This window comes from Bos taurus, chromosome 29 (assembly GCF_002263795.3).
Source record: "Bos taurus isolate L1 Dominette 01449 registration number 42190680 breed Hereford chromosome 29, ARS-UCD2.0, whole genome shotgun sequence".
Taxonomy (NCBI): Eukaryota; Metazoa; Chordata; class Mammalia; order Artiodactyla; family Bovidae; genus Bos; species Bos taurus.
In genome coordinates, this window is record NC_037356.1 from 43900678 (window position 1) to 43927059 (window position 26382).

At 58.2% G+C, this 26382-nt stretch overlaps 2 protein-coding genes across 14 annotated transcripts in view; one reads left to right on the forward strand and one right to left on the reverse strand.

Annotated features, from left to right (window-relative positions):
• The first annotated feature begins 8015 nt into the window (after positions 1-8015).
• Positions 8016-19056, forward strand: OVOL1 (ovo like transcriptional repressor 1). Of its 2 annotated transcripts, none has more exon segments than NM_001081521.1 (4): positions 8016-8382; positions 14718-14935; positions 16595-16784; positions 16940-19056. In NM_001081521.1, coding segments are annotated over 4 exon segments (804 nt in total). In that variant the 5' UTR covers positions 8016-8282; the 3' UTR covers positions 17236-19056.
• The window catches only part of LOC101904071 (trichohyalin), a 48402-nt gene continuing 31975 nt past the window's right edge, over positions 9956-26382 (reverse strand). For 2 of the 12 annotated variants that reach the window (XM_059883169.1, XM_059883160.1), the window contains 7 exons: positions 21260-21387; positions 19563-19712; positions 18191-18349; positions 12995-13107; positions 12795-12874; positions 10993-11128; positions 9956-10292 (listed from right to left, as the gene is read on the reverse strand). The gene's annotated coding sequence lies outside the window, so the exon portion shown is untranslated. Of the gene's footprint in view, positions 10293-10992; positions 11129-12794; positions 12875-12994; positions 13108-18190; positions 18350-19562; positions 19713-20431; positions 20516-21259; positions 21388-22247; positions 22430-24327; positions 24434-26382 lie in introns of all 12 variants that reach the window. The other 10 variants (XM_059883168.1, XM_059883162.1, XM_059883167.1 and 7 more) reach the window with 10 other exon arrangements.

The following is a 26382-nucleotide window of genomic DNA, read 5'->3' on the forward strand; positions in this document are numbered from 1 at the left end:
GGCTCCTTCCGGGCTGGCGGCACGGGGCGGGGCGCACGGCGCGTGGGCGGCCGAGACGGGGCGGGCCCCGCGCGGGGGCGGGGCCGTAACGGGGCCACCACCTCCCCCGCCCTCCCGGCCGGCAGGTGCCGACTCGCCGGTTTCGCTGGGGCTGAGTAACTGTCCCGCTCTGCGCAGGCCCCCCTTCCCCGAAACCGCCGCAGGCCCAGGCAGAGGCGGTGGAGTTGGGTGGGCCCGGGCTCCCGGTGCCCGGGTCCCCGTGGGCGCGCCGACTGCAGTCTCGGGGAGCTCAGGTGGCCAGCGGCCGGGGGCCCGCGCGCCTGCCGGGATGCCGAGAATGGCAACCCGCGCGCCCCGCGCCGGCGCCTGGGTGCAGCGCACCCTAGTCCAGCGCCCGCAGGCTCAGGGGGTGATGTGGATCATGAGTACTTGGGGCTCTCGGTGTGGCCGCTGGGGGGTGTGCGAGGTGCAGTCCCGGGCGGCCGCGGGCCTGGCGGAACCGGTCGGGCAGGCGCCGCAGGACTTGGCTTCGCTTCCCCGACGCCAGCCCCGGGCCCCCCACCCGCTCGGCTTGGGGGCGCGGAGCCGGCGCCGGAACGAGGCAGGCGGAAGCTGTTGACCTTTGCCGGAGGCCGTGCCGACGGTCGGCTAGGGTAAAGCTGGCGGGGCCAAGTCACCAGCTGCAATGAAGCAGGAAGACAACGGGATGCAGACGTGCGGACTGGCAAGGCCCGGCGGATCACGGGGCTCCTAGGACGCTTAGCACGGACCGGGAAACTGAGGCCTTACGCCGCAGATCTGGGGTCAAGCAGTGCCCGAGCCCAGTACCTTGACTTCCAGAGGGCTGGACCAGGGCTCTTTGGGGGCACTCAGGAGGCTGAGCCGGGGGCTCACCTAGCAGCCTCTCCTGGGTCCGGGGTCCAGGCTGCAGAGGCCGCACTGACCGCCGGTTTCCAGGGCACAGAACCGCAGGTGTCCAGACCCCACACCCACAGCCCACCGGTCTGAGAAACGCCCCAGGCTCTAATTAGCCTGCTTTGAAGATGAAACAGGCCTGAGCCCCCATTCTAGCTGCCCCCAACTGGTTTCTCTCCTTGCCCCAGGCTTGGCAGGCCCCTCCCTATTCCCATCCCGCTGCCCTCCAGAGGAGAGGTGGTAGGGAGTGGTGGGGTAGAGAGCTGGAGAAGAGGCTTTCTGGGTGCCCAGGGTGCCAGGCGGATCCACCCCAAAGGACAAGTTCAGCTGGAAAACCTAGTCCCAGCTCCTCTAGGCCCCGGCTCCACAGTTGACTCATAGGCGGCAGCCCCACACTACTTCCCTCTAGGTGCCTCAGTTTCCCCACCTATAAAATGGGAGTGATGACTCCTGCCTGGGAGGCTGCAGGGTGGGGCTGTCGGCTAATTAAGTCTAAGATGAAAGAGGCCGGGATGACAGCAGCCCTGGGAGGGAAGGCAGCTTGGGGGTAACAAGGAGCCAGTCTGGTTTCCCTGTCTGAGGCCCAGAGGGTGCTGATAACTGCACATGCCCAGCCCTCACCACTTACAGGGAGGGAAGAATGATTATTAAGCCCCTTTTTACAGTGGAGGAGCCAGGCTTCAAAGGGTCAGGAAATAGGATGCTGGCTCTGGCCCCTGCTCTGCCTGACAGCCACCAGTCTTTCAAAGCCTTGGCTCCTTGGGGCCCAGGGTCTGGAGGGAGGGAGCTCCTGGCGCTGTGCTTCTGGGTACTATGGTGGGAGCACCTGCATGGATTCACGGAGGTGGGGACCTGAGGATGGGGTCCATTCACAGAGAAGGAAAGGGAGGCCCAGCCGGGTGTAGTCACTTGCTCAAAGTCACAGAGCTCCTAAAAGGTGGCGTCCAGCCTTCAGGCAACAGCCCTGTGCTACCCCTGACTTGGCCTGCCACTCAGGGCGGCTACTCTCCGCCTTCACCTGCCTGCCCAGGTGTCTGCTCCCGTGGGAGGGGGCTGCTGGTACTGCCCCTGGCACAGGCCAGGCATTACACTGAGCTCAGTCCACCAGCACTGAATCTGCAGTCAGCAAGCCCACCCCTAAGAGTGACCTCCCAGCCCAGAGGCCCCGGGTGTGGGCTGCAGCAGGGAACTCCCCACTCCATCCCCCCACTCATTTCTTCTCTTTCTACTGTTTCCATCCTCCTCAGGGCAGCCCAGTTCTGGGGAGACATGAGACAGAAGGCTTAAAATAGGGAAAGTCCGTTTCCAGAGGGGTCCTGAGTCATGGTTTTCTCCTCTGTGAAATGGGAGATAACCCATCCTCACAGCCCTAGGACTAGCGATACCGAAGTGCTTTAAAAAGAGCACATCGGGGAGCTTCAAAAGGGAGGGGATATGTGTATACCTATGGCTGATTCAGGAGAGGGCAATGGCACCCCACTCCAGTACTCTTGCCTGGAGAATCTCATGGACGGAGGAGCTTGGTAGGCTGCAGTCCATGGGGTCGCTAAGAGTCGGACATGACTGAGCGACTTCACTTTCACTTTCATGCATTGGAGAAAGAAATGGCAACCTACTCCAGTGTTCTTGCCCGGAGAATCCCAGGGATGGGGAAGCCTGGTGGGCTGACGTCTATGGGGTCGCACAGAGTCGGACACGACTGAAGCGACTTAGCAGCAGCAGCATGGCTGATTCATGCTGAGGTTTGACAGAAAACAACAAAATTCTGTAAAGCAATTATCCTTCAGTTAAAAAATAAATAAAAACTTAAAAAACTATTTATGTAAAAAAAGAGCACATCAATTTGCAAATCCATAGAGAGCAGAGCCATGGGTACCAGGGGCTGGGGTGTGCAAGGAACGGACAGTGGCTGCTACCAGGTAGGGGGTTTCTTTAGGGGGTGATGAAAGTGTTTCTGAAGACAGTGGTGACAACTGCCCAGCTCTGTGCAGATACTAAAACCCACTGAACTGGGAATTCCCTGCTGGTCCAGTGGTAGGTCTCTGTGCTCTCACTGCTGAAGGTGCAGGTTTAATCCCTGCTGGGGGAACTATGGTCCTACAAGCATGGCCAAAAACAAAACAAAACCCCACTCACTGACTTGTACACTTTGAAAGGGTGAATTTTATGGGTATGTGAACTATATCTAAATAAAGCTACTAAAAATGATGTTAAAAGAGGTCCCTCATGTACAGAACTTACACTGGGGGAGAATGGAACAGACAAGACAAATCAAAATTTCATGGAAAGAGATGCTACAAAAAAGAATAATAAAATAAGGTAATGGGACAGAAGTGACTGGTGGGACAAGGATTTAGCTGGGGCGCTCAGAGAGGCTTCTTAGAAGAGGGCATGTCTGGCTGAAACCTGAGTGAGCAGAGACAGCCAGTCATCAAGTGGGGAAATGCCTTGGGGCAGAAGGAGCAGCGGAGGAGAGGCCTGAGCTGGGAACCAGCTTTGGCCAGTTCAGTGGCCAGAGAGCCAACAGCGTGGCGGGCACACAAGAGGCCAGCGGGGCCAGAGCACGCTGGGCCCCAAGGACTCCATTCAGTTCCCAAGGATCGGAGTGGGAAACACGGAGAGTGAGGTGTGGGCAGATTCCAGGTGCCCTGGAAACTGACAGGACAAAACTCAGCAAGCGATGGCAGCGTCGGTGCTGTACTTCATAGCTTGCCAGGGGCTTTGCAGCGTCCTCGGGGCTCCTGTCAAACAGGGCTGGAAAGGCCGCTATTTGAGCCAGGCAGAGGCCTCAGCGGCCTGAGCACCAGCAGTCTGCTTTAAGGCTGAGTCCATTCTCAAGAGCTGCTAGTCCCCCCGGCCAAAGCGAATCAGAAGCATCTCTTGACAGCAGGGTTGGAACTTGGAGCCCTCCATACAGATGTGGCTTAGCCCAAGTCCCTGGCTGGGGCAGCCCGACTCTAGGACCAGTGTTCTGCCTGTTTTCTCAGCACAGCTTCTGGAAGCTCTTCCATCTCCAGCCACCATGCCTCTAAGCCTAAACCCCACCCTCACCCCCTCCCAGTTCCTCCCAGAAGCCTTCTCTGAGAACAGGAAGGGGTTAAAACTTCTCCATCCGACTCCTGCCCTGGCTCTCCCCAGAGCTGCTCAGGATGGGAACCAAGCACTGAAGATGGGTGCCAGCCACCAGTCTTTGGGGAGCATGGTCCTTACTTGCCTGTTGGGGTTCTGTCTCCTCACACCCCTGTCCACTGTACCAAAGAGACAGGTCTGCTGAGGACACTTGGAATCAGCACTCGTGGCTCGTTTTGCAGCCAGCCCAGGCCACCATCCCCTCCTGCTTGGACCATGACAGTGGCTTCCTCGCTGATCTCCCCACTGCCACCCTCAGCTCCCCTCCCCTGTCGATGCACTCCCTTCTCCCCATCACAGACCCCAAGGCTGCCCATCGCCCTGAGCCTCACATGACATGGCAGACCTGCCTCTCCAAGCTCAGACCTTACACCCTCCCATCCTCTCACGATCCAGCCACCCTTCAGTTCATCACACACAGACACCTCCTGTTCTGGGGCCATTGAGCCATCTGATCCATCTACACTTCATGCTCTTCCCTGCTCTGCACAGCTGGCTCCTACCTCGCATTCAGATCTCAGTGCCCCTTGCCTGTCACCTGAAATCAGTCCTGAATATTCACTGGAAGGACTGATGCTGAAGCTGAAGCTCCAATACTTTGGCCATCTGATTCGAAGGACTGGAAAAGACCCTGATGCCAGGCAAGACTGAAGGCAGGAGAAGGGGTGACAGAGGATGAGATGGTTGGATGGCATCACCAACTCGATGGACATGAGTTTGAGCAAGCTCTGGGAATTGGTGATGGACAGGGAAGCCTAGTGTGTTGCAGTCCGTGGGGTTGCAAAGAGTCAGACACAACTGAGTGACTGAACTGAACTGCCTGTCACCATCCACCACTAACGGAATGTCCTGCACCACACTAATCGTTTCCATCTTTGTTTGCCTTGCATCACAGGATACCCAGTGCTAGCATATAGTAGGTGTTCAATGAACATTTGTTGACTGAATTAAGGAAGGAGAGAGTGATATTGAACCGGTGCTGTATGAACAGAGCAGAAGGCACTTGCCCTTACGGAGCTCACAGTTCGGTGTTTACCCAAGTTCACATATACTGCCTAGTTCTAGATGAACTAGAACCAGAGCCCATGAACCAGAAGCCACACACTGACAGCCCATAGGTCAAATCCGCCCCACAAATGTATTTTATTTGACTCATTTCTTTTTCTTTTTTTAAGCTGAAGTCAATGTTTAAAAACTGGTAGGTTTCAAGGAATTCTCTGGCGGTTCAGTGGTTGGGACTCCAAGCTTTTGGTGTTGAGGGCCTGGGTTCGATCCCTGATTGGGGAACCAAGATCCTGCAAGCCACACAGTGAAGCCATAAGTAAATGATAAAAACTGGTAGATTTCACACACAAATTTCGATTTCCAGTTCCCAAATGGACGGAAGTGGCACCACTGGGTCTCTGTGCTTGAACAACATGCTTGCCACTGGCACTGTAGACAGTCACATTCTCCATGGCGCCCTCAGTTTCAGAGAGCTGCCTTTTGTCACTGAACTGACATTATAGTTTTCCTTATGATAATAATAATAATAAAAAAAGTCAGCTCTGCATTTATGCCTCTAGCAAAAGTTGGAACAGGAAAGGCTGTGTCACACGAGTCAAGAAACATAGGCTAGGGGCTTCCCTGGTGGTTCAGTGGTGAAGAATCTGCCTGCCAGTGGAACACTGATCCACGATCCAGGAAGATCCCATATGCCACGGAGCAACTAAGCCCGTGGGCCGCAACTATTGAGCCTGTGCTCTAGAGCCTGGGACCCACAGCTACTAAGCCCACGTGCAGCAACTACTGAAGCCCGAGCACCTAGAGCCCGTGCTCCACAACAAGAAAAGCCACAACGAAAAGCCCGAGCAGCAACAAAGACCCAGCACTGCCAATAAATAAAGCATTTTTTTTAAAAAACAAACATACGCTATTCATCCATTCAATAAACATTCATTGACACCCACTATGTGCCAGGCACTGTTACAGATGCTGTAGATACAGCGTGGACAACACAGACAAATCTCTCTCCTTCGCGGGGCCTCATTCTATACACTGGGTACACTGGAGAACTTTCTTTCCACAAGTGAAGACATCTGAGTTCTTCCCCCATAAAAAGGACTGCCCGTGTCCAGCATTATCCATGAAGACTTCATCAGAGTTTCCACGAAGTCCCTACTGTATCCCAGCTCCTGTCAAGGTCTGGTACAACCAGGGTGCTCAATAAACATTTATCGGATGTCTGAGAGTTCAGGGTAAGAGTTGACAAGGTAAGTGTGGGCTGTGGGAGGCAGAGTCTTGGGAAAGGAAGGGGAAGGGGGCGAACATTAATGCCCCTGCCAGATCTCACACCATCCTCAACACGGCCCCAGGACTTAGACAAGGGATTCTCAGGTCACAGACAATACAGGCTGGAAAGGAAAGCTCCTCCGCAGGCCAGATTCCCGGGTTCCAGGAAGATGTAGAGGAGGAGGCCCATCTAGCCCCTAAGTCCACCCTTTCCCCACCCACCCAGGGTGTGCGCCACAGAAGTTCTGTGGGGGGATGTTAAGGGCCTCTGGAACCTCCCTCTTAAAAAACTACCTTCTTTCACTACATGCCTGAAAGTCCACCATAGGCAGGCTGCTCCTTTTCTGACTCCTGACTTTTGAACTGTGTGAATTCATTTATCAGATTCATTTCCTCCTAATCTGTTTCAGCAAACATTTAATATGTGAGAAAGGTGTGTATTGTGTGGCCGGGACTCTGAAACATTAGTTTATTTTACATGGCGGAAGCAAGGGGAGCTAAAAGAGGAAGGGGTCCCATCCCCTGCCCTTACTGGTCAGCTGGTAAGAGAAGCCCAGTGGCGCAAGCGTCACAGTTACTGTGCCTCACGGAGGCCACCAGGTGCTTCTGAGGAGGGCGGGGGGCTCCCTCCAGGAGGCTGGGCCTGGGGCCTGGGCAGGGCATGGTGAATGGTTGGAGTGAGGGTCCCAAGCTGAACCTGAGCCCTGGGTAGGACACCAGCTCTTTGCCTGCCGTGGCTGCAGCCAGGCGAAGGAAGCTGGTCCTCCACCATCCGCTCCCCTCCAGTCTTGCTGCACCCGAAATCGGGCCATCTGGGACACAGACGAGGGCTTTGGGGGTGGGGCGCGGGGTAAGCCCCAGTGGCTAAGGCGCTGGGGTCTTTCGGGAAGGCGGCGGACTCAGAGCGCTTTAAACGACCCTTCCTCCACGAAGCCTTCCACGCCTGCCCGGCGGAAAGGCGGGCTCTCGGCGGCCCCGGGCCCGGCGGGTTCTCTCCGCTTTGTATTGCGGCCGGCGCGGCCTGGCCTGCGGGTCCACCCGCCTGCGCGTTCCTGCGGCCCCGCGTGCCATTCCGCACGGAGCCGGCGACCAGCCAACACCTCTGGGCTGAGCCACGAATTGCTCAGCCAGGCCTTTGAGACCCGGGGCCGCCTGGGCCCAGGCCCGGTTCAACAAGTGTGGGCCGGGCCGCCCAGTCTCGCCCGACGGCTTCGCGCCTCCCCAGGCGCCCGGGGCGCGCCGGGCCTCGTCTGGCGAGTTTCACTTCATCACCCGCGGAGCGTGCGAGCGCCGGATAACGTTGCCCCTTCCCCTTCCTCCCCTGCTCGTCGGCTCTCTCTCCGAAACTCCGGTTGGCGAACGCTAGCCCTCCCGCTGGGCGGCAACCGGGCCGGCCCGGCAGCCGGGTGCCCTGCTCCCGCCCCCGCCCGGCCACCCCGCCCAGGCCGCGAGGCCACCTCACCGGCAGCGGAATGGAAACCGGTTCGACAGGTAACAAATAGGTGGGTTGTCACCGTTATTTCCCAACGCATGCGCCGTCGCTCCCCGGGCCACTCCAAGCTAATTAGCTCCGATCACCCCCTCCCCGCCCCAGCCACCAACACACACCGCCGCGAGCCAATAAAGCGTGAACCCGTCCGGCCGGCTAGCACTTTAAGACTCCGCGAGCGGCCGCGAGGGACGCCAGTCGCGCCGGGAGACGCTTCCCCGCCGGCCGCTGCACCTGGCTGCAGGGGACCTCATTAGGGACCGGAGGACGCAACAGCTCCGCCGAGCAGAAACGGGCGCGCGCCGTCCCGGGCACGGCCTCCTGGCGGAACGCGAGGCGCTTTGGTTACTTCTTCTCCGACCTACTCGCCTCCCCACCCCGGCCACCCCCCGCCCGCCTCCAGCCCGGCCTGGGAAAGGTGGGACGACTCCGGCTCTAGTTGCGGAAGCGGCCCGTGCCGCGCGAGGAGGGTTCGAAGATGCCCCGCGCGTTTCTGGTGAAGAAGCCGTGCGTCTCCACGTGCAAGAGGAACTGGAGCGAGCTCCCCGACGAGGAGCGCGGCGAAATCTACGTGCCAGGTGAGGCGCTCGGCCAGCGCGCCCCGAGTCCCGCGCCGCTGAGAGGACGCCGGGCCCCGTCGAGCGGGCGGCGTGCGGGGCGCCGTGGCGCAGAGCCCGGCGGCCGGCGCAGCAGCGGCGCCCGATTTAATGTTTAAGCGGCCGCGGCCCCGTTAGCCCGCGCGGGCGCGGCCGACCCCGGGCGCAGGGGGGAGGGGAGGGTAGGGCGGGCGGAAGGAGCGGCCATGTAGGGGCGGGGGTGGGCGCGGGGGGACAGCGGTTCCCAGGCTCCGGCGGGGGCGCACGGGCCCGCGTGGGGCCGCCCTCCCCTCCACCGGCCCGAGCCGCGGCGCAGGGGAGGCAACGGGGTGTGTCACCGCCCCGGCGACCCTCCACTCTCGCGTCGTAAATCCAGAAAGCCGGGGCTTTTATGAGGCGGGCGGAGGGCACTGGAGCGGTGTCACTTTGGGGGAGCCGGGAGCGAGCTGGAGTTTGGGCTGAGGTTTGTGCAAAATGGAAGAGAAGACCCAGAGCGTTAGGCCACCTTCATTGCTCTCTCCGTTTCCCCCACAACGCGGGTGGCCAGAAGGTCCCCGTGGGGGTCGGGCAGGCAGGGAGCCCCCAGCCGTGGGGAACGCCAGACGCGACCAGCCCTTAAGACAAAGGTGGGATCGTCTCTCACCTCGGTTAGAAACGCGCCTCCTTCAGGCTCGAAGAGGAGGACACCAGTGAGCTGAAGGGGGGTTTAAAGAACCCATCCCACAGCCAGGGACCAGCCTGGGGGAAGCTGGGGCAGCCAGTTTATTTTCGGAAGACGCCTTGACAGCGTCGGAGTCAACTTGGAATGAGTAACCCCAGTTGTTTCTTGCCCCGGCGGCATCTTCCTTGTTAGCCTTCTGTCCGCCCCACCCCCAACAGAATCTTTGGTCGGGAGCGAGCCGGTTTCCTTCGGAACTCCCCCTCCCCAGGCCTGGGGGGTGGGGCGAGGGATGCGCCGAACACTCTGCCCAGCGCCTCCAAGGGGGGAGAGGTTGTAATTAACCAACCGACTTTGACCCTTGATCTGCAGGCTCCCCGGCACCGCCCCAGGCCTTGTAGGCAAGTGGCGGAATGAGGGCGGTGAGGGGCCCTGTGAGGGCTCTTGCCTCAGTTTCTCTCCTGCATGCACTGTTGCACTCACTGTTGGAGACAGTGAGTGGAGCGGTGGCCTGACCGATATCAGGATCCTATGGCCTAGGGTGCTGGCAGGGTGTTTCACAGCTGAGCCTTGTCTCAAGCTCCTTGGCCCCTGTCTACAGCCTCCTTAAGACGAGGGAATGTTCCAAGCCCTGATGATCCCAGTGGGGAAACTGAGACATCAAGGGAAGTGAGCAGGCCCAGGATTCTCTGTGCGGTTTCTTGCTTCTCCAAGTTCCCCAGGGAGTTGATGCTGTTTCAGGTCCGGAAGGGGTGAGGGTGAGGGCCACGGGCCCCCTTCCTTGCTCCTGCTCCTCCCTCACCTGTGTTTGACTTGCTGCTTAGCTGCTCCTTGGGATCTGATAAACCGAACTTGGACTGTGTTAAAGGTGAGCGGAGCCTTGCTGGAGACTCAGTGTGCTGTTATTTTTAGTTTTATTTCACATCCCAATCAGTAACAGGTCATGTGTTGACTTTTACAAAGGACAAAGAAATTCCGCTTGTTCAAATCATTGGCCGCCTTGTGTCCTAGTGGTTTTCCCCACCGCAGTTCTGGCGGCTGTGGTGGGAGTGGCGGGGGGTGGGGGGGTACCTACACCCAGGGGCAGGCCCAGCAGGTGCGGAGGAGGGCATCTGGATGTGTGCCACCTGCTGCTGCTGTCCAGGTGAGGGGAGCTGCTCAGCCTGCAGGACCACCCTGGACGTAGGGTGGGGTCTGACCTGTAGATGCAGGTGAGAATTTGCCAGGCACAGTCCTGTGGGGTCAAGCAAAGAGCAGAAGTCAAAGAACTGACTTTTGTCCCTCAAAGCCATGTGGCCCACTAGCAAGTTTTCCCACAGTTTTTGGAAATGAGAAAGCGAATGTTCTCGGGCTACGCTCGGGCGCCTCAGATGGCTGGAGAGTGGGGAGTGTGTTTTGTGGTGGCCTGTCCCCTGACTGGGCCATTCCATCACCAGCGGACCGTGACCCCAGGAGCCGGCTGGGCACGTTTCCTTCACCCCACCCCACAGACTCAGCACGTTGTGACCAGCTAAGCATTGACCCCGTCCGGTCCCCCGGGAGAGGCACTGGGAGGGCAGGGGAATGAAGCATTTGAGGTCTGACCTTCCCACCCCAGACCTCTGAGACCCTCAGAGCAGCAAAGAATGCCTGGAAAGAAGGGCTTTACTGACTGAAGGGTCTGGCCCCTGGCCTGGCAGGTCTGACTCCAGGGCCCCAGCCTCTTCTCTAAGGCACAGTTCTAGAGGTTTCCCACCCTCAGTCCCCTGGCGTCAATCTCCCCCGAAAGCTGAGGGAAAGGCCCACAGGTGGGCACAGGGGCTGGAAGGCTGTGGGGTGGGAGATGGTGCCACTCCTGCTGGGAGCATTGAAAGGGCTCATGGTTAAGAAGCCCCCTCTTTGGGCTCCCCTGGCCCCCATCTCCCTGGCATTTCTCCTGTTGTGTCAGTACTGACTGTGAGAGGGCTGCTGGTTTCTTGAGGATGAACTCAGGCACCTGTACCCAGGAGCTAAATTCCATCTCCTGGACCAAAGAGGAAGCTCCAGGAACAGACAGGAACGCGGATGAAGCGGGGGTCCTCCTGGCCCCTGCTGAGAGAAATAGGCAAAGGCTGGGAAGGCCCTGGAGGGGCAGACCGAGTCTGGAAGCTGAAGCACACGCGCCAGCCATGAGCGTCCCGGGGCCTCTCCCCTCTCCCTAGCTTGGGACACAGCGTCTGTGGGCCCTTCTGCCAGTTCCCCAGCACGTGCCCTCCCCAGGGAGGCAGCCAGGCTGAGGTGGGGGGGCCTGGAGGCCGTGCGGGTTGCTGGGCAGCTCTCTTTCCAGGCCAGCGGAGATAGGAAGGCTGAGAAAGTCAGCTTGGGGCCCCAGCGTACCCATGTGGGGGTGGGACGGAGTGGAGCTGGGGTGCGATTATGCCTCTGCTGGTAATTATTCTAATTCCTGGGAAGGGTTGGCAGTGAGGTCTCCGTGCAGCAAGGCTGGGAAGGTAGGCAGCCAGCCCACGGGTGGGAAGGGTGGGCTCGGTGGGCTTCCTGGCTGTCCCATGGGGTGCCGTCACCCAAGCTGCCCTTGCTCTTTGTCCCTCGCTTGGGTGACCTGAGGCAGAATCCTGCCAGACTGTTTGTCCCAGAAAGAGAGCAGGTGAGGACGAGTCCTCTGGGCACAGGGAGGACAGGAGCAGAGTGTGGCCATTGTTGACGTCAGGCTTCCTCTTTAACTCTGTTCACTCTCAGCCGGGGTTGCGTGGCCTCCCACAGGGGGCTCCCCGTGCTGCCCCGGGAGGGAAGGTGGGCAGCACGCAAATGCTGCCCAGTCCCGTGGTGTCTGCCCGGGAGTGAGGGCTGGGGTGCGCCGGGTGACCTGCACTGTGGACTCCGTATGAAAAACGGTTGGCGGAGGGGGAAGGTCCCGCCTGAGGGGAATACTTGGCGTTCACAGGATGGGAACCACGGGCTGAGAGACGGGCCCGTTGTGTTTGCAGGGCTGCCCACTTCGGGCACTTGGTTTCACTGGCTTCCTTTGAGGCCCTGCTAGCTGACCTGGGGGCGGGAGGAGATGGGTGCGGGAACCCTGCCCTTCCTGATGAGGGTGCAAGGCCGCCTGACAGCCAGGGCTGTGCTGACGCTTGGGGCTCCCTCTGCCCCGATTCAGGGCTGAGCTGAGCCCCGACCCGCTCCCAGGTCGGCGCAGCCCCAGCCTCTGGGAGGCGGAGGCTGGGTGTCCTCACACCTCCTTCAGCTGCTCTGCCCAGAGAGCCTGGCCCTGGCCTGAGGCCTTGGATGGGGAGGACCCAGCACCCTGTCTGGTATTTGGGCCAGGAGCTTGAGGGACTTGCTGAAGGCCGAGGAGCAGGGAGAAGGCCTTTTGGGGGGGTAGAGGGAGCTGCTCTGAACCCCTCATCCAGGTGGAGGCAAGCTGGGCAGACAGAAGGAAAGCCCTCAAACCCCTGAGGCTGCGGGGAGAGGGCCCAGCTGGCGCGGCCTGGCCACGCTCCTCAGCTGTGGGCGGGCGAAGAGTAGCCACAGCGGCCGCCACCTTGCCGGAAATGTCTAATTAGGGGACAGAGAGCAGCACCGGCAGGACCCAACCAGTTCTGCTTCCTGCGACTCGGTGACACCCAGCCAGAGGAGCGGCACGCGGGCGAGCACTCCCTGTGCGTGCGGCGGTGGCGGGGACACGCTCCTGGAGGTGGCAGGAAGACAGGTTTGGCGGGGCGGGTGGGAGGAGGTGAGCACCCCACCCTGATGGCCTCACCTGCCCCTGGCGCGGGGTAGAAGCAGCGTGGAAGCAGGCCAGGTGTCCCTGGCTCCCCAGCACTGTCATTTCGGGGGTTTCTGTAGAATGAGAGAGGCAGGCACTGGTCCCTCCCCAAACGGGCTGAGATCTCAGAACCCTGGCCTCGGACACCACCCCCCAACCCTGGTGGAGCAAGGGAGCCAAGAGTGACGACTCACTGGGGTGCAAGCCGGTTAAGCCTTGCCTGCTGTCACGCCTCCGTCTACTGCTCCGTGTGCAGGCGGTGTGGCCCAGCTCCAGTGCTGGGGAGCCTCGCTCATGCTACCCGATACTGAAAGATAGAGAGTAGAGGTTCCCATTTATCCCTACCTGGATTGAGAAATGGAAATTGTCATCCAGCTTTGAATTCCCAGGCAGGATCTCCAACAGCCGTGTAAGCTGGCATCAGCTGAAGCTGCCAGCTCTCAGACACGCCCGCCCTCAGCAGCCCCCGTCCCTGTGGGAAAACTGGAGGGACCCCCGAGAGCTCCGGCCTGACGTCCAGCCGCCCAGGGCTTGGAGAGAGGCCAGGCCAGGGCCAGGCGCTGGTGAATCAACTCCCAGAATGAGGTGGCTCATTAGAATCCCCGAACGGACAGACAGACGGCGCCAGTGCCAGCCGAACGGGTTTGGGTGTCGGGCAAGCACATTCTTCCCCCGTCAGACCTTTGTTGTGCTTTGAGGGGGCGAGAGCCGGGGCCTCTCCCGAAACTGGGGTGCCTCCACAGCTGCCTCTCTTCCATCAGTGTGTCCTCCGCCCCCTCGGGTCCCGGCCCTCCGCCTCCAGCCTCACCCGCTGCGTCCTGTCTTACCGGCCAGGGGGCAGCGGCGCAGGGGTCTGTTCATGGTTCTGAAACCCTAAGTCCACTTCCCGAGTCCCCTCCCGGAAGCCCACTCATCCTTTCCTCCCTGTGCCCCTCTTGAGTTTTCCTTCTGAGGCTTGGAGAATGTTCCTGGCTTAGCCTCTCTGGGGGAAAAACACTAAGTTGAAACATTAGATTGTTTGCCTTGGCTCTGGGGGGTGTGAGACTCGTCTCTTCTTTGTCACTCGGGAGACCTCCCCGCCTCTCTAGTTGGGACGGGGTCCAAGCCCCCGTGTGTGAGGTGTCTGCTCGCTGTCGCTGGTGTCACTACCCGGGGGGAGCCCAAGCCCTCTAGGCGCCACCGTGAACTGAGCTTGGAGCGGTGAGGAGCGGTCCCTGCTGCGGGGGAGGCTTGCGTCACAGGCAGGCAGGCTGCCCAGGAGACTGTTAGGCCACATCCACCTGTTGCTCCCTGACCTCCTCCCTGCTCTGCCCCACCCACCTGTCTGCCTGCCAGGCTCGGCCCACAGGAGTGGGGAGCCTGGAGCCCCAAACAGCCGCAGTGTCCGGGACAGACCGGCCTGAAGGAGGGAGGGGTTAGGACCACCCCGTTCCCCACAACCAGCGGCTGAATCTGCCTGGAGGAGAGTTCCTGAGTGGCCCTGACCACCAGGACCCTTCTGGGGCTGCGATGAGTCCCGGGACCCCGGGCTTCCCATGGTGCCCTTTGTCCCTGTGGGAGCGTGGATGAGGCCTGGAATCCAGGGGGACTGGCCCAGGTGGAGCCAGCAGACAACTCAGGAGGAATAATTGGTAGCGCAGGTTCGGTCCTCCCAGTTCCGCTAAGACACAAATTACTCAGCGGGCAGGCCTGTGGGCCGTGGCGCTTGGCTGGCGTCACCTGTAATTACCTTAATGGGGTGGGAGGGAGGTGCGGCGGGCAGTGGGCTGGGGGCAGCCCTGCTCTGCCACATGCCTGCGAGGGGCGGGACAGTGGCTCGCGGTTCCAGCCAGCTCACTGCCAGGGAGCCCTCCTGAAACCCCACAGAGTCCCCTTTTCTCTTCCAAGCCCTTCACCTGGCTGCTCTTCTTTTCACAGTCAGCCTGGGCTTCTGTCCGCCACAGCCCTACCAGGAACCAGAGCCATCGGTGGCCGAACCCCCTTCTTGCCCCCTGGCTTTGGACATGAGCCTTCGGAACTCCAGCTATAGCGTGACCCCCGGGCCCTGCGTGGTGGCCCAGCTGCCCTCCGAAGACATGAGCCGTCTGGCAGGCCCGCAGAGCAGAGACCACGGCTTTCTGCGCACCAAGATGAAGGTACTGACCCTCACAGTGTCCCTGAGGCCCAGCGCACGTGGGTCCACATGGGTCCCACCCACGAGATGTGGCCCAAATGAGATTAGGCAGACTGGCTTTGGATCTGGGTCCATATTTCTACAGATGTGAACCTCCCTGGGGCATAGACAGGGTGGGAAAGAAAAGTGAGTCTGAAGTGAGAATGCCATGCATTGGGGAGAAGCAGTAGGGTTCAAGAGATGTCCAGCCCTTTGGAGTCCTTTGTGGGGGTTGTTTAGTTTTGTTTCTGGCCTTGAGGGGAGGCCACCCTTACACAGAAGTCCTTGGAAGAGCGGGGAGGCGTGAGCCTGGCTCTGCGCTTTGGCCTGGCCTGCGTCTCCGCTGCCTCAAGAGTGAGGTCTAGGGTCTGCCCAGTGGTCAGCTGTCCCCCGAGGCGTGTGCCCAGCAGTCTCTGCCTCGCCCAAGTGTATGCTTCCGACCCAGGGCCTTGCATCTGGGGCGGGGCCTGGTGAGCCCCAGTTCAGCAGCCGAGGCAGGAAGAAGCACAGGGTGGCGGAAACGGCCCTGCTTTCCAGGAGCACGAGGCCTGCATTCCTGAAAGTGCTGGAACCTGGAAGCAGCTGCCAGTGGTGATCTAGTGGAAGGGCTCTCACGGAGCTTCCTGTGAGCCAAGAGACTGGAGAAAACTGGCAGGGAAAGGCTGCTCCTCCTCTCTCACCCGTGGAGGCCAGGTGTTGTAACCTGCCGGGCATCACCAGGAAATGCGCTGGGCGGCTGACAGGGGAGCTGACACGGCGCCCCGATCCCCAAGGGCCTCTCCTCCCAGCCCTTGAGCCCCAGCAGCTAGGGAGCACGTGGAGGGAAAGCAGAGGGCACGGGACCGTAGACGAGCCAGAGAAGTGAGTCCTGACCCCAAACAGCTTGCTCAGTGAGCAACACAGCCTTTACCCAGTGCCAAGAGCAGCGCAGGGCCAGGCGGTATGGGTGATGGGGGGGCCCCTCGGGCCCGGGGAGCTCAGGCGGCGTCGCCAGCGACGAGGCCACCACGAAGCACAAGCAGCCTCTGAGCGTTCAGAGCTAGGGCCTGGAGCCCACGTCTCCATTCCTGAACAGACCTGAGGTGTTGCACGGTTACCCTGAATATGAAAAACCTTTATAAAGAGAATCATCAGGGTGGCAAAGGGACTCAGACTAGACCATGTCAGGCTCAAGAAAGGCCGGGGCTGGGCTGGCCTGTGAGGCGAGGCAGCTCCGGGCCCCCAGCGGTGGCCTCAGCCTCGGAGGGCGGCGCGGAGACCACGACCGCGTGTGGAGCCTTCCCCGTCCTGAGGCGCAGACTGAGAACTGAGCAGCAGCTAGAGGACGCCCAGGCTCAGCGAAGCGGGGCTTTCTGCCAGGGAGAGTTGCCCTCTTTCTGTCGGGAGCTGGCCGGCTGTCTTTAGTGACGGCAAAGAAGGGCCTCGCAGAGGGACTCAGGAGCCCAACAGGAGGCTGACCGAGGACCCAAGGAGGCTTCCGGCCCCACCACCCCATCTCTGGGAGCCAGCGGCCCAGAGGTGTGGCCCCTGGGTGGGCAGCGCCCCTCCTCGGGGCTGGGGGCTGGCACAGTGCATCTTCCCCATCTGCCACCTGCAGCCCCAGCTCCTGGGTGTCTATCACACACACCGCCCTCGCCCACAGGTGACGCTGGGGGATGGTCCCAGTGGAGACCTCTTCACCTGCCACATCTGCCAGAAGGCCTTCACCTACCAGCGCATGCTGAACCGCCACATGAAGTGCCACAATGACGTCAAGAGGCACCTCTGCACCTACTGCGGGAAGGGCTTCAACGACACCTTCGACCTCAAGAGGCATGTGCGCACCCACACAGGTGAGAGGGCCCGCCCAGCGCGAGGCCCAGCAGCTGCGCGGCCATGGCGGGGGGCCGGGGCGTTCGGGGCGGACTTCCTCGTCCCCTCTGTCAGGCCGCTGGGACTCCTGTGCCCCAGAGCTGGGTCCCTGACGCCCGCGCTACCCTCCCCGCAGGCGTGCGGCCCTACAAGTGCAGCCTGTGTGACAAGGCCTTCACGCAGCGCTGCTCTCTGGAGTCCCACCTCAAGAAGATCCACGGTGTGCAGCAGAAGTACGCGTACAAGGAGCGGCGGGCCAAGCTGTACGTGTGCGAGGAGTGCGGCTGCACGTCCGAGAGCCAGGAGGGCCATGTCCTCCACCTCAAGGAGCACCATCCCGACAGCCCACTGCTGCGCAAGACCTCCAAGAAGGTGGCCGTGGCCCTGCAGAACACCGTCACCTCCCTGCTGCAGGGCGCCCACCACGTCTGAGCAGTGATGCCCCGAGAGGGTGGGGGCCGCCTCCTCGCTGCCCCTGCCAGCCCGCCCTCTGCGGCTTCCTGCCGGAGCACCCGAGGACAGGCCTGGAGCTGGCCACGCGTGCTTGCTCAGGCTAGCGCTACTGACCTCTGTTTGTATTTGCACTGGTGTCTTTGAGCAGAGGCCACTCTGAGCCTGGGCAGATGTGTGGGGCAGGGCGAGGCCAGGACTGCCTTCCCTGTGGAGCAGCTGAGTCCAGAGATAGGACTTCCTTCCCAGATGAGGTATGGGAAGGTGATTCTCTCATCCCTCGCCTCTGCAGCCCCGGGGCAGGGGCAGCTGGTTCCCCGTGGATGGCAGTCGGGTGCCCTGACAAAGGACACCCCGGTAAACGCCAGCGGTGGAGGAGCTGGCTTTGGCCCACTCGGCTGTGTTCCTCTTGCTCAGGGCTGCAGGGCTCTGCTCGTTGACAGGGAGATGCACGCGCGTGTGCACAGCCGTGGACGTGCGTACACAGGAGGCCTTGCCACGTATCACCTCATTTTTAAGAAATCAACTACTGGTGCCAAGGAGGTTTTATTTCTTTTTTAAAAAGATGACAAGTGTACAGATATTAATATATTTTTGGTGCCGATGGCGACTGCTTTTGAGAGAGGATGGAGCTGAATTTCTCCTCCCCGCGCGGTTGTGTTTATCCTGGACATTTCACACCTCCCCTGTGCCTCGGCTGTGGGGTGGCTGCCCTCCCCCACCCTCGTCTTTCCCCAGATATTTAATCGAAGACTTCCCTCCAGCCCTGGGGGAGGGTGCACTGCGCCCCGTTCTCTCCTCCTGAAGGGACAGCCCATCACAGCTTCTGCTCTTCCCTCCTTATAATTCGGCCTTCCTACATCCTTTCAAGGCCAGCCTCCGGGTGACCGAGAGCCCTCTGGCCTCCTGATGACAGACCATGGGTGGAACAACTCACCATTCCAGAGGCCGAGGGTTTGTCTGGCTGGGGTCGTGGGGCTAAGGCCAGTGGTGGGGTTGTGAGTCTGTGATGCGCCCAGGGGCCCACCGCTGGCAGTAACAGGAAGAGTGCAGGGCCAGTCTGCGAGGCCTGCCTTTTCCTGGCTGAGTCAAAACCCTAGGACAGGAGCAAAAAAATGGGACAGAGTAATAACCAAACACATCAGAAGCTTCTGGAGGGAGGACAGTATGAGATGGTTAACTGGTTATCTTTGTAGCCTTTTTGCTGTTTTTCTAATGGCAGGGTTGGCCCTTGAGCCCCTGAGGAGGGAGCCACCCCTGCATTAGAAGGACTCCATTAGAAGGACTCGGCCAGGCTCCCCTGGCTTTAGCCGGGTTTCCTACTAAGAACAGGAAAGGGCTGTGGGTCAAAAGGCAGAGACAGGCAGGGGCTGGAGCTAGTCTGCCAAAGAGTGAGAAGGCAAACTCGAAAGAGAACACAGAGCAGGTGGAGTCACCCTGCAAAGCCAAAGCCCAGGTGGCCCCAGTCTTGGCCTCTCCTGCAGCATCCACCCAGCCTGGGATGCGGGAGGGGGCCTTCTCTGACACAGCTCGGAATGTGTGTGGATGGTTTTGGAAGAGTCTTGCTTCATTTTACTCTAGAGCCTGCAAGAGCTGCTGTATTCTGGAAGTTGTAATGTATAAAATAACTTTCTCTGGAAGTTCTGTCTTGTTTACATGTCTGGATCCCTGTGTTTGTTGCCTGGTCATTGTTCATCTCTGTGTTCCTTGCCTCTCCAAGGAAGTTGCAAAGCTCTGTGTTGTCTGTTTTATTTTATAACTTTCCCCTCAGCTAGCAAAATAAAAGAACTGTCATTTTCTGTGTTTCAGTGTTTTTGTTTTATAGGCCTTTTTTTTCCCCACCTACAGGGAAATTAATCAAAACAGTGGATACATTCTATTCAAAGTCTTAGCCTTTTACAGGTAGCAGTGGCCCTCAAGTCAAGACAAGAACCTGCTCAATTAAGTGGTCTGCCCATGGTCTAAGCAGTCAGTGCCTGCTGACCCGAGGGCCCCGTTCTGTTCTCTGTGGTGGCCACAGGGTCCAGTCTCTTCCCCATACCCTGCCAGGACCATAGGAGGAAGAACCGCATTCCCTAAATAGTAGGGCATGAAGTTCTTGTCAGTTCTGGGTCAGACACGTAGCTGTGGGGACGGTCACACCCACATAGCCTTTGTTCCAGGCCAGGCACATTGTGTATTAGCACCCTTGACCTTCCAGCCACACTCTGGGATGGGTGCACACTGCTGATGGGGAGGTTGGCAGATGGCATGGCAACTCAAAAGTAGAGGGAAACTTAAGAGATCACCCGGCCATGCCCATCACCTACCTAGGATCACTGCAGAGACCTGATCGCTCGGGGAACCCGGGTGCCTGAGTGCCCGTTCAGTGTTCTTCCATCACAGCCTCGCCAGGGATGGAGGAAGCGGCTGCCAGGCCTGGGCCCTTGGCGTACGTTCTGGGAGAAGGGTTGGTAGCCCTGGTGCAGTGAGGAAAAAGGAAACCATTGATCTGACCTCCACGGCTCTTCTGTGTGAAGGCAGAGGGTGGAAGGGCCCCTGGCCCTCCCTGTGTCTCTTTAAATAGCCAAGCACAGAGGATTTCTTTTTATCTCTGGGAGCCTCCCAATGTGAAAAGCAAACCAAATCCCATTTTTCTGTGTCCCAGGATGAGCAGAGCCCATTGTCGAAGCCCAGATGATTAACTGCTATGTAAACTTTAGCAGGAGCAAGGTTTCCTGGAAGCCAGGGATGGGGTGGGGGGAGGGCTCCCTCTGCGGCTCTGCTGTCTCCCCCTCCTCAGCAGGGCTCAGGGGTGGGACACCACCCAACAAGGTCAGGCCAGGCGGTCACATTTTGAGGGCCGGTAATGATCTCTGGCTTCTGCAGGATGGCTGCCGGATGTGAGCCTCCGTGGATGGGGAAAGAGGCCGCAGCCAGGCAGAGGGGAGAGATTAACGCAAGTCAATGTATAACGACAGCCAGACGACCAATGACCAATACTGCGGGACCCAAAAAGGAGGCTTTTGCGTTTGAAAGAGTAAAGATTTCTTGGAAGAGGTGGGGTTCAGCTGGGCCGGGAAAAATGGGAGGGTCTGAAGAGAACAAAAGAGGAGGGAAGGCGTTTCTGGGCAGGCGTGGGTAGGATCAGACCCAGAAGAGAGGAGGTGTGCGCCCTGCGCTGGGCGGAGGTCCTCACCGGTCCCATTGCCAGTCCCGACGCTGTCACTCATTCAGTCACACCATGGGTATTTTTTGAGCCCTGCCCAGGTGCCAATAAGAACTGGTAACAAAACAGGAGAGACAGAAGAGCTGGCTGGGACCTAGCAAGACGTCTGGTCTAAAGGAGGATGGAGGGAGAGTCCGATTTATACAGCTAAAAGCAAAGCAACCAAGTGCAGGGCAGAGGGGACTTCACAGCACCAGGAAGTGTGGCAAAGATTTAGTCTGTATATTTGTATGCATTTTCTAATGTTTTTACAATGAACATGTATTATCTTTTATAATCAGGAAAAAATTAAGTTATAAAACAATTCGGGGCTTTTAGTCAACTTGAAGTTCAACACGTCACTGGGGACGGAGCTGCCCAAAGGAGTGCCAGTGTGACCCTGGAGTCAGTGGGGGCGGGGAAAGAGCAGAGAGAGGGCTTCCCTGGTGGCTCAGGTGGTAAAGGATCTGCCTGCAATGGGGGAAAACTGGGTTCAATCCCTGGGTTGGGAAGATCCCCTGGAGGAGGGCATGGCAACCCACTCCAGTATTCTTGCCTGGAGAACCCCCATGGACAGAGAAGCCTAGCGGGCTGCAGTCCATGGGGTCCTGGAGAGTCTGACACGATTGAGCGACTAAGCACATGGGACTTGAGGCCCAGCCCTGTCTCTGACTGCCTGTGGGGCCTTGGGCAAGTGACTGAACCCCTCAGTTTTTCATCTATAAAATGAGGCGGCTCCCCAAGTTGAAAGGTCCGTTCTGTCCTAACGACTTCATGTCTCGAGGCCCCCATCTCAATAAAACCCTTGAAGAAACTCACTGACAAACTGCGGTGGAGGAGGTGCAGAAGGCCGAGAAGGTTGTCCTGCAAGTGGGGGAGATCTACCACTCGGCTGCCGACTTGAAGCAGGGGGAAAGGCTCATTCCGGTGGATCCAACGGGCAGAACCTGGGCAGAGAGGTGAGCATCAGAGGGGCGCGGGCCCCCACTGCGAGGAGCCCTGGGGCAGCAGCTCAGGAGGGAGGCAACCCCAGAGAGGGTGCCTGGGATCTGCTGGCTGTGCCTGGGAAGCCATTTGTCAGGAATTTCTGCAGGGACTCAAGTTGGGGGGCTGAAGGCTAGACAGAATAATCTTCAAGACTTCCACCCATGGAATTCTAAGAGGTTGAGCAGTGGTCAGGACTTCCCCGGTGGCTCAGATGGTAAAGCGTCTGTCTATAATGCAGGAGACCTGGGTTTGATCCCTGGGTCGGGAAGATTCCCTGGAGAAGGAAATGGCAACCCACTCCAGTACTCTTGCCTAGAAAATCCCATGGACGGAGGAGCCTGGTGCAGGCTACTGCCCATGAGGTCGAAAAGAGTCGGACACGACTGAGCGACTTCACTTTCACTTTCATGACTTCCAAGCCCCAAAAATGCGAGTGAAGAGAATGGAATAGAAAAGGAAACCCTGGATGGGGAAGACCAGCTGGGAGCCTGGGCTTGGGTGGTTTTGCCAAGAGAAGGGCTCCCCTGGCTGGTTCTTGGGGCCACCCAGGAGGAGCCCACTCCCTCAGGCGGGGGCAGTCACCTGACCTAGGATGTCCCACCTTCTTCATGTCCGAGACCAGCCTGCCCTCTGTACTCCTCATCCCAGCCCGCTTCCCCAGTTCCTAGAGTCTGCTTTGAATTTTTTCTTTTTTGACCGTGTTGCATGGCATGCAGGATCTTAGTTCCCTGACCCCCTGCACTGGGAGCATGGAGTGTTAACCACTGGACCGCCAGGGAAGTCCGCTAGAGTCTGTCTGATACTCCATCCGTCAACCCACCAGTCATCTCCCTCAGGGACGGCCCTCCTTGTCTGGCAGCCCCCTGCCCCCAGGCGGCTGGCTCGCTGACACGTTGGGGCTCAGGTCCCACGCCGGCACTGGAGGGGACGTGAGTCAGGTGTGAAGATTTTGGCCCTGGCCCAAGTGGGACATGGACAATGACGTCTTCCAGTTTCTATTTCCTGAAAACGTAAGAGCTGGGTATCAAGCGATCCGTGTCCTCTCTTCCCCACGTGTTCTCTGCACAGAAAATGAGGGAGACGACTTCTACCCCGTCAAGCTTTCACGGCAGGACACACATCAGGCATCTAGAAACACGCTCAGAGATGTGAAGGGCGGGGAGCCGGCTGCATGGTGCAACCTGCCGAACCCTCAAGCGGGAGCATGCAACTGTCCACAGAATTCTCTGGTGACTTAACCTTTGAGGGCGGATCGCCTGCACGCCCCCCCCGACTCCCACCTCCACACAGAGGAAGCCAGGGCAGGGCGGCCCAGGGCAGAGAACAAGTGAGTGAGCTCTGTGTCCAAGCTGCGGGTCTACGCTGCCCGTTGGTGGACAGACGGACCATGGCATTCAAGGTGGGAGACCAAACCGGGAGAGGCTCTGGGTGCTGAGAGATGCCGGTGTTGCTCACTGCTGAGCCTGGCACTCCTGGGGCCACGTCACCGGCCCTTTAATAGCAGCTAATCACCACTGGCGTTTATTGAGCTCCTACTACACACCGCGCTGCGCTTCCCCTCTGACATCATTGCTAACCACAACAACAACTCTGGGAGGTGGCTATTATTGTTCCTATTTTTAGACAAAGAAATGGAAGCTTGGGGAGATGAAATGCCTTGCTCAGGGTCACATGGGCTCCAGTCTGAGGCCTGACTCTCAGGCTGGGACTCCTGTCTCTCCAGCCCTTCACGATCAGGCGGTGGGAGAACCTTTCCTCTCCATGAGCACCTACTCTGTGCCGAGCCCTGTGCTGAGGCCCTGGGGTGCAGGGGGATGCGGTCCCTGCACCCCGGGGTTCACCTTGCCCTGGGGGAGCCGCACTAGAGCATAAGAGCCAGGGAGCAGGAAGGGGTGACCCCATGTCAGCAGAGCTGGGGAAGGAGAAAGGTGGGAGAAACCCTGACACGAATGAGCCCCCACGACTGCCTGTCTGGTGATTTGTGCCCTAGCCCCAAGGTCTGGACTCTCCAGATGAGAAACAGCACCTTCGTGCTCAGTCACGTCTGACTCTCTGCAACCCCATGGACTGTAGCCTGCCAGGCTCTTCTGTCCATGGGGTTTTTTGGGCAAGAATACTGGAGCGGGTTGCCATTGGGAAAGTGATGCCTAGAAGCACTAACAGGAGGCCAAGTTCACAGTGGCTACCCTGCAGAGCCACCACTGTGCAGGCACCTGGCTGGAGCCTCCCAGACTCTCACTGATGGGTGTCACACTGTATTCCTATGCGTGAAATGCATGAAAATATAAGAAAAGAGGGTCCCAGAAACTCCTAAGCCCAAAGGTCCTCGGTGACAGAAAGGGGCCAAGGGTGTCGGGGTCTAGCTCCAGCCACAGCCATCTTCAGATATTCCAAACCCAGAGGAAGGACAGGCAGGGAGATGCTTGGGAACCAGGATGTTCCAAACCGGCAGGAACTCTGAAGGGAGCTCCAGCACCTGCCCCCACGCCTGCCCTGACCTTCTCCCTGCAGACCCAGATTACCAGGTAGTGATCTTGGCCTGTAAGAAACTCATCCTTTCTTCACCCCCTTGGCCTGTCCAGTCCAGCCCGCTCCTCCAGGCCTCCCCCAGGACTCCAGGCAACAGGCCCGGGCACCTCCCCCTCCCCACGCGCAGGTGAGTTGGTGAAGCTGGCCAGGAGAACTGGCAGGACTCCCGTCCCTTCTGCCAGAGGCAGAACCTGCAGCAGTAATCACAGGGCAAAGGAGCGGGCCAGCCAGAGACTCAGGAAGAGGAGGGCAGGCTGGCGGCCCCAGGCTGGCTCAGAAGCAAGAGGGGCCCTCGGAGAGTCAGGCTCTCTGTTCCTGCCCCGACAGACCCAATCAGTACAGCCTGCCCTGCCGGACCCTGATGCTAATACCCCGACATAGTCTTCTTCTCCACCATCCTCCAGGCTTCTGAGAAGTTCACGGCCGGGTTTTCTGATGGAACCTCTGAGGGGCCCACCATCACCCACAGGAAGCAGCCTGTGAAAGAGGAGGAGGTGGTGATGTCCTGGAAGTTGGGGGTGGAGGGACGGGGGCTTGGTGCCCAGGCAAAGAGGAATGGCCTTCCCTAAGGAGGTCAGGGTGCTTCTGGGGGTGGGCACTGGAGGTGGAGTCCTCTACAAAGTTTGGTCTGTTGCTGGGGAATTTGTTAAAGAGACAGCAGAGGAGAAAGAGCATCTATGGCCTGGTTGGGAGATGTGGGGGAAATCCATACATTCCCACACTCAAAATGGTGCATGAAGATGTGGTGTCGAGAGGATTTCCCTGGTGGTCCGATGGTTAAGACTCTGCCCTTCCACTGCAGGGGGTGCAGGTTCAAACCCCTGGTCAGGGAACTAAGATCCTGCAGGCACAGTGTGGCAAAAAAAAAAAAAAAGAGAAAGGGATTTCCCTGCTGCTACAGTGTATAAGAATCCACTTGCCAATGCCAATGCAGGGGACAGGTTCCCTCCCTGGCCCAGGAAGATTCCACAAACCACAAAGTAACTAGGCCCGTGCACCATAACTACGGAGCCCTCGTGCTACAAGTACTGAAGCCTGTGTGCTTAGAGCCTGTGCTCGGAAACAAGAGAAGCCACTGCAATGAGAAGCAACGCAGAGTAGCCCCTGCTGCTGCTGCTAAGTTGCTTCAGTCGTGTCCGACTCTGTGAGACCCCATCGACGGCAGCCCACCAGGCTCTCCTGTCCCTGGGATTCTCCAGGCAAGAACACCAGAGTGGGCTGCCATTTCCTTCTCCAATACATGAAATTGAAAAGTGAAAGTGAAGTTGCTCAGTCGTGTCCGACTCTTCGCGACCCCATGGACTGCAGCCCACCAGGCTCCTCCGTCCCTACTCACGGCAATTAGAGAGAGCCTGAGCAAAGCAACGAAGACCCAGCGCAGCCAAAGATAAATACATAATTTAAAAAAAAATAAAGAAGAAAAGAAAAAAGATGTGGTGTCAAAATGAGTTTCACAGATAAAATTTTAGCCCTAAAATAAAGAATCCATGCATATCAACAAGAAAAAGAAAATACAGACTACTGAAAACTGGGAAATAATACGCAGGAGCTGTTTATGAAAGAGCTTCAAGTGATAAAAATCATGTAAAAAATAAACTTCATTCATAATCAAGTAAAGAAAAATTAAAATTAAAATCAGATATAGAAGTCTATCATAAAACTGATTATTTCAATGAAAAAGCAGGAAAAATCCAAATGTTTACCCCTAGGTTACCATCAAAAATTATAACGAAATGTTGTGTATCCATTAAATACGATGTTATGAAAGAATTTACTAAAGGGAAAATGTTTACAATATATAAAGTTTAAAAATCAGTGTTACGGGTAGGTGCACCTTCCATTTTTGTAAACACAGATAGGCTGACGTACACATCAGCAAAGCTATGGAAGACCAGACACCGTGACCTTCACGACACTAAGTTATTCCTCAGGGGTGGGAACTAGGATTTTTGTTTTCTTCCGATTGTCTGTCTATACCTGGTACTTTTCTACAATGATCCCATATCGCTTTTGTAATGAAAAGAAACCTTCTTGGTGACTCTGAAAGGGTCCTTGGCAGAGGAGATGTAAGAATTGTTGCTTTCTGTATACACTCATCCCCAAGAAGTGGACAGCTTCTCCCGCTTGGTCATCACAGAGCTGGGGTAGGGTGGGAATAGGGGGAGGAAGGCTGAGGCCCAAGGTCAGCTGGGGGTCAGGAAAGGGGTCCAGGAATCCCAACTCTGAAGCTGCTCTGAAGCCCCCAGGGGCCCACGACCTTGGATGGAAGGTACAGAGGATTTGGAGGTAAAGAACGTGAGTGGATCCCAGGTCCACCATTTGACACAAAGGAAGCCACTTTATCTTTCTGAAAATCAATGTCTAGAAAGTGCAAGTAACAGTAATGTAGGATATTGTTAAAGACCAAATAAGATGATTATTTTCTT

Coding starts and splice junctions, on each gene's coding strand:
- OVOL1 (XM_015461267.3), top strand. CDS start 14,804: ATGAGCCTTCGGAACTCCAGCTATAGCGTGACCCCCGGGCCCTGCGTG. Junction 14,936..16,594: donor TTCTGCGCACCAAGATGAAG/GTACTGACCCTC, acceptor CCTCGCCCACAG/GTGACGCTGGGGGATGGTCC. Junction 16,785..16,939: donor GCATGTGCGCACCCACACAG/GTGAGAGGGCCC, acceptor CCCTCCCCGCAG/GCGTGCGGCCCTACAAGTGC.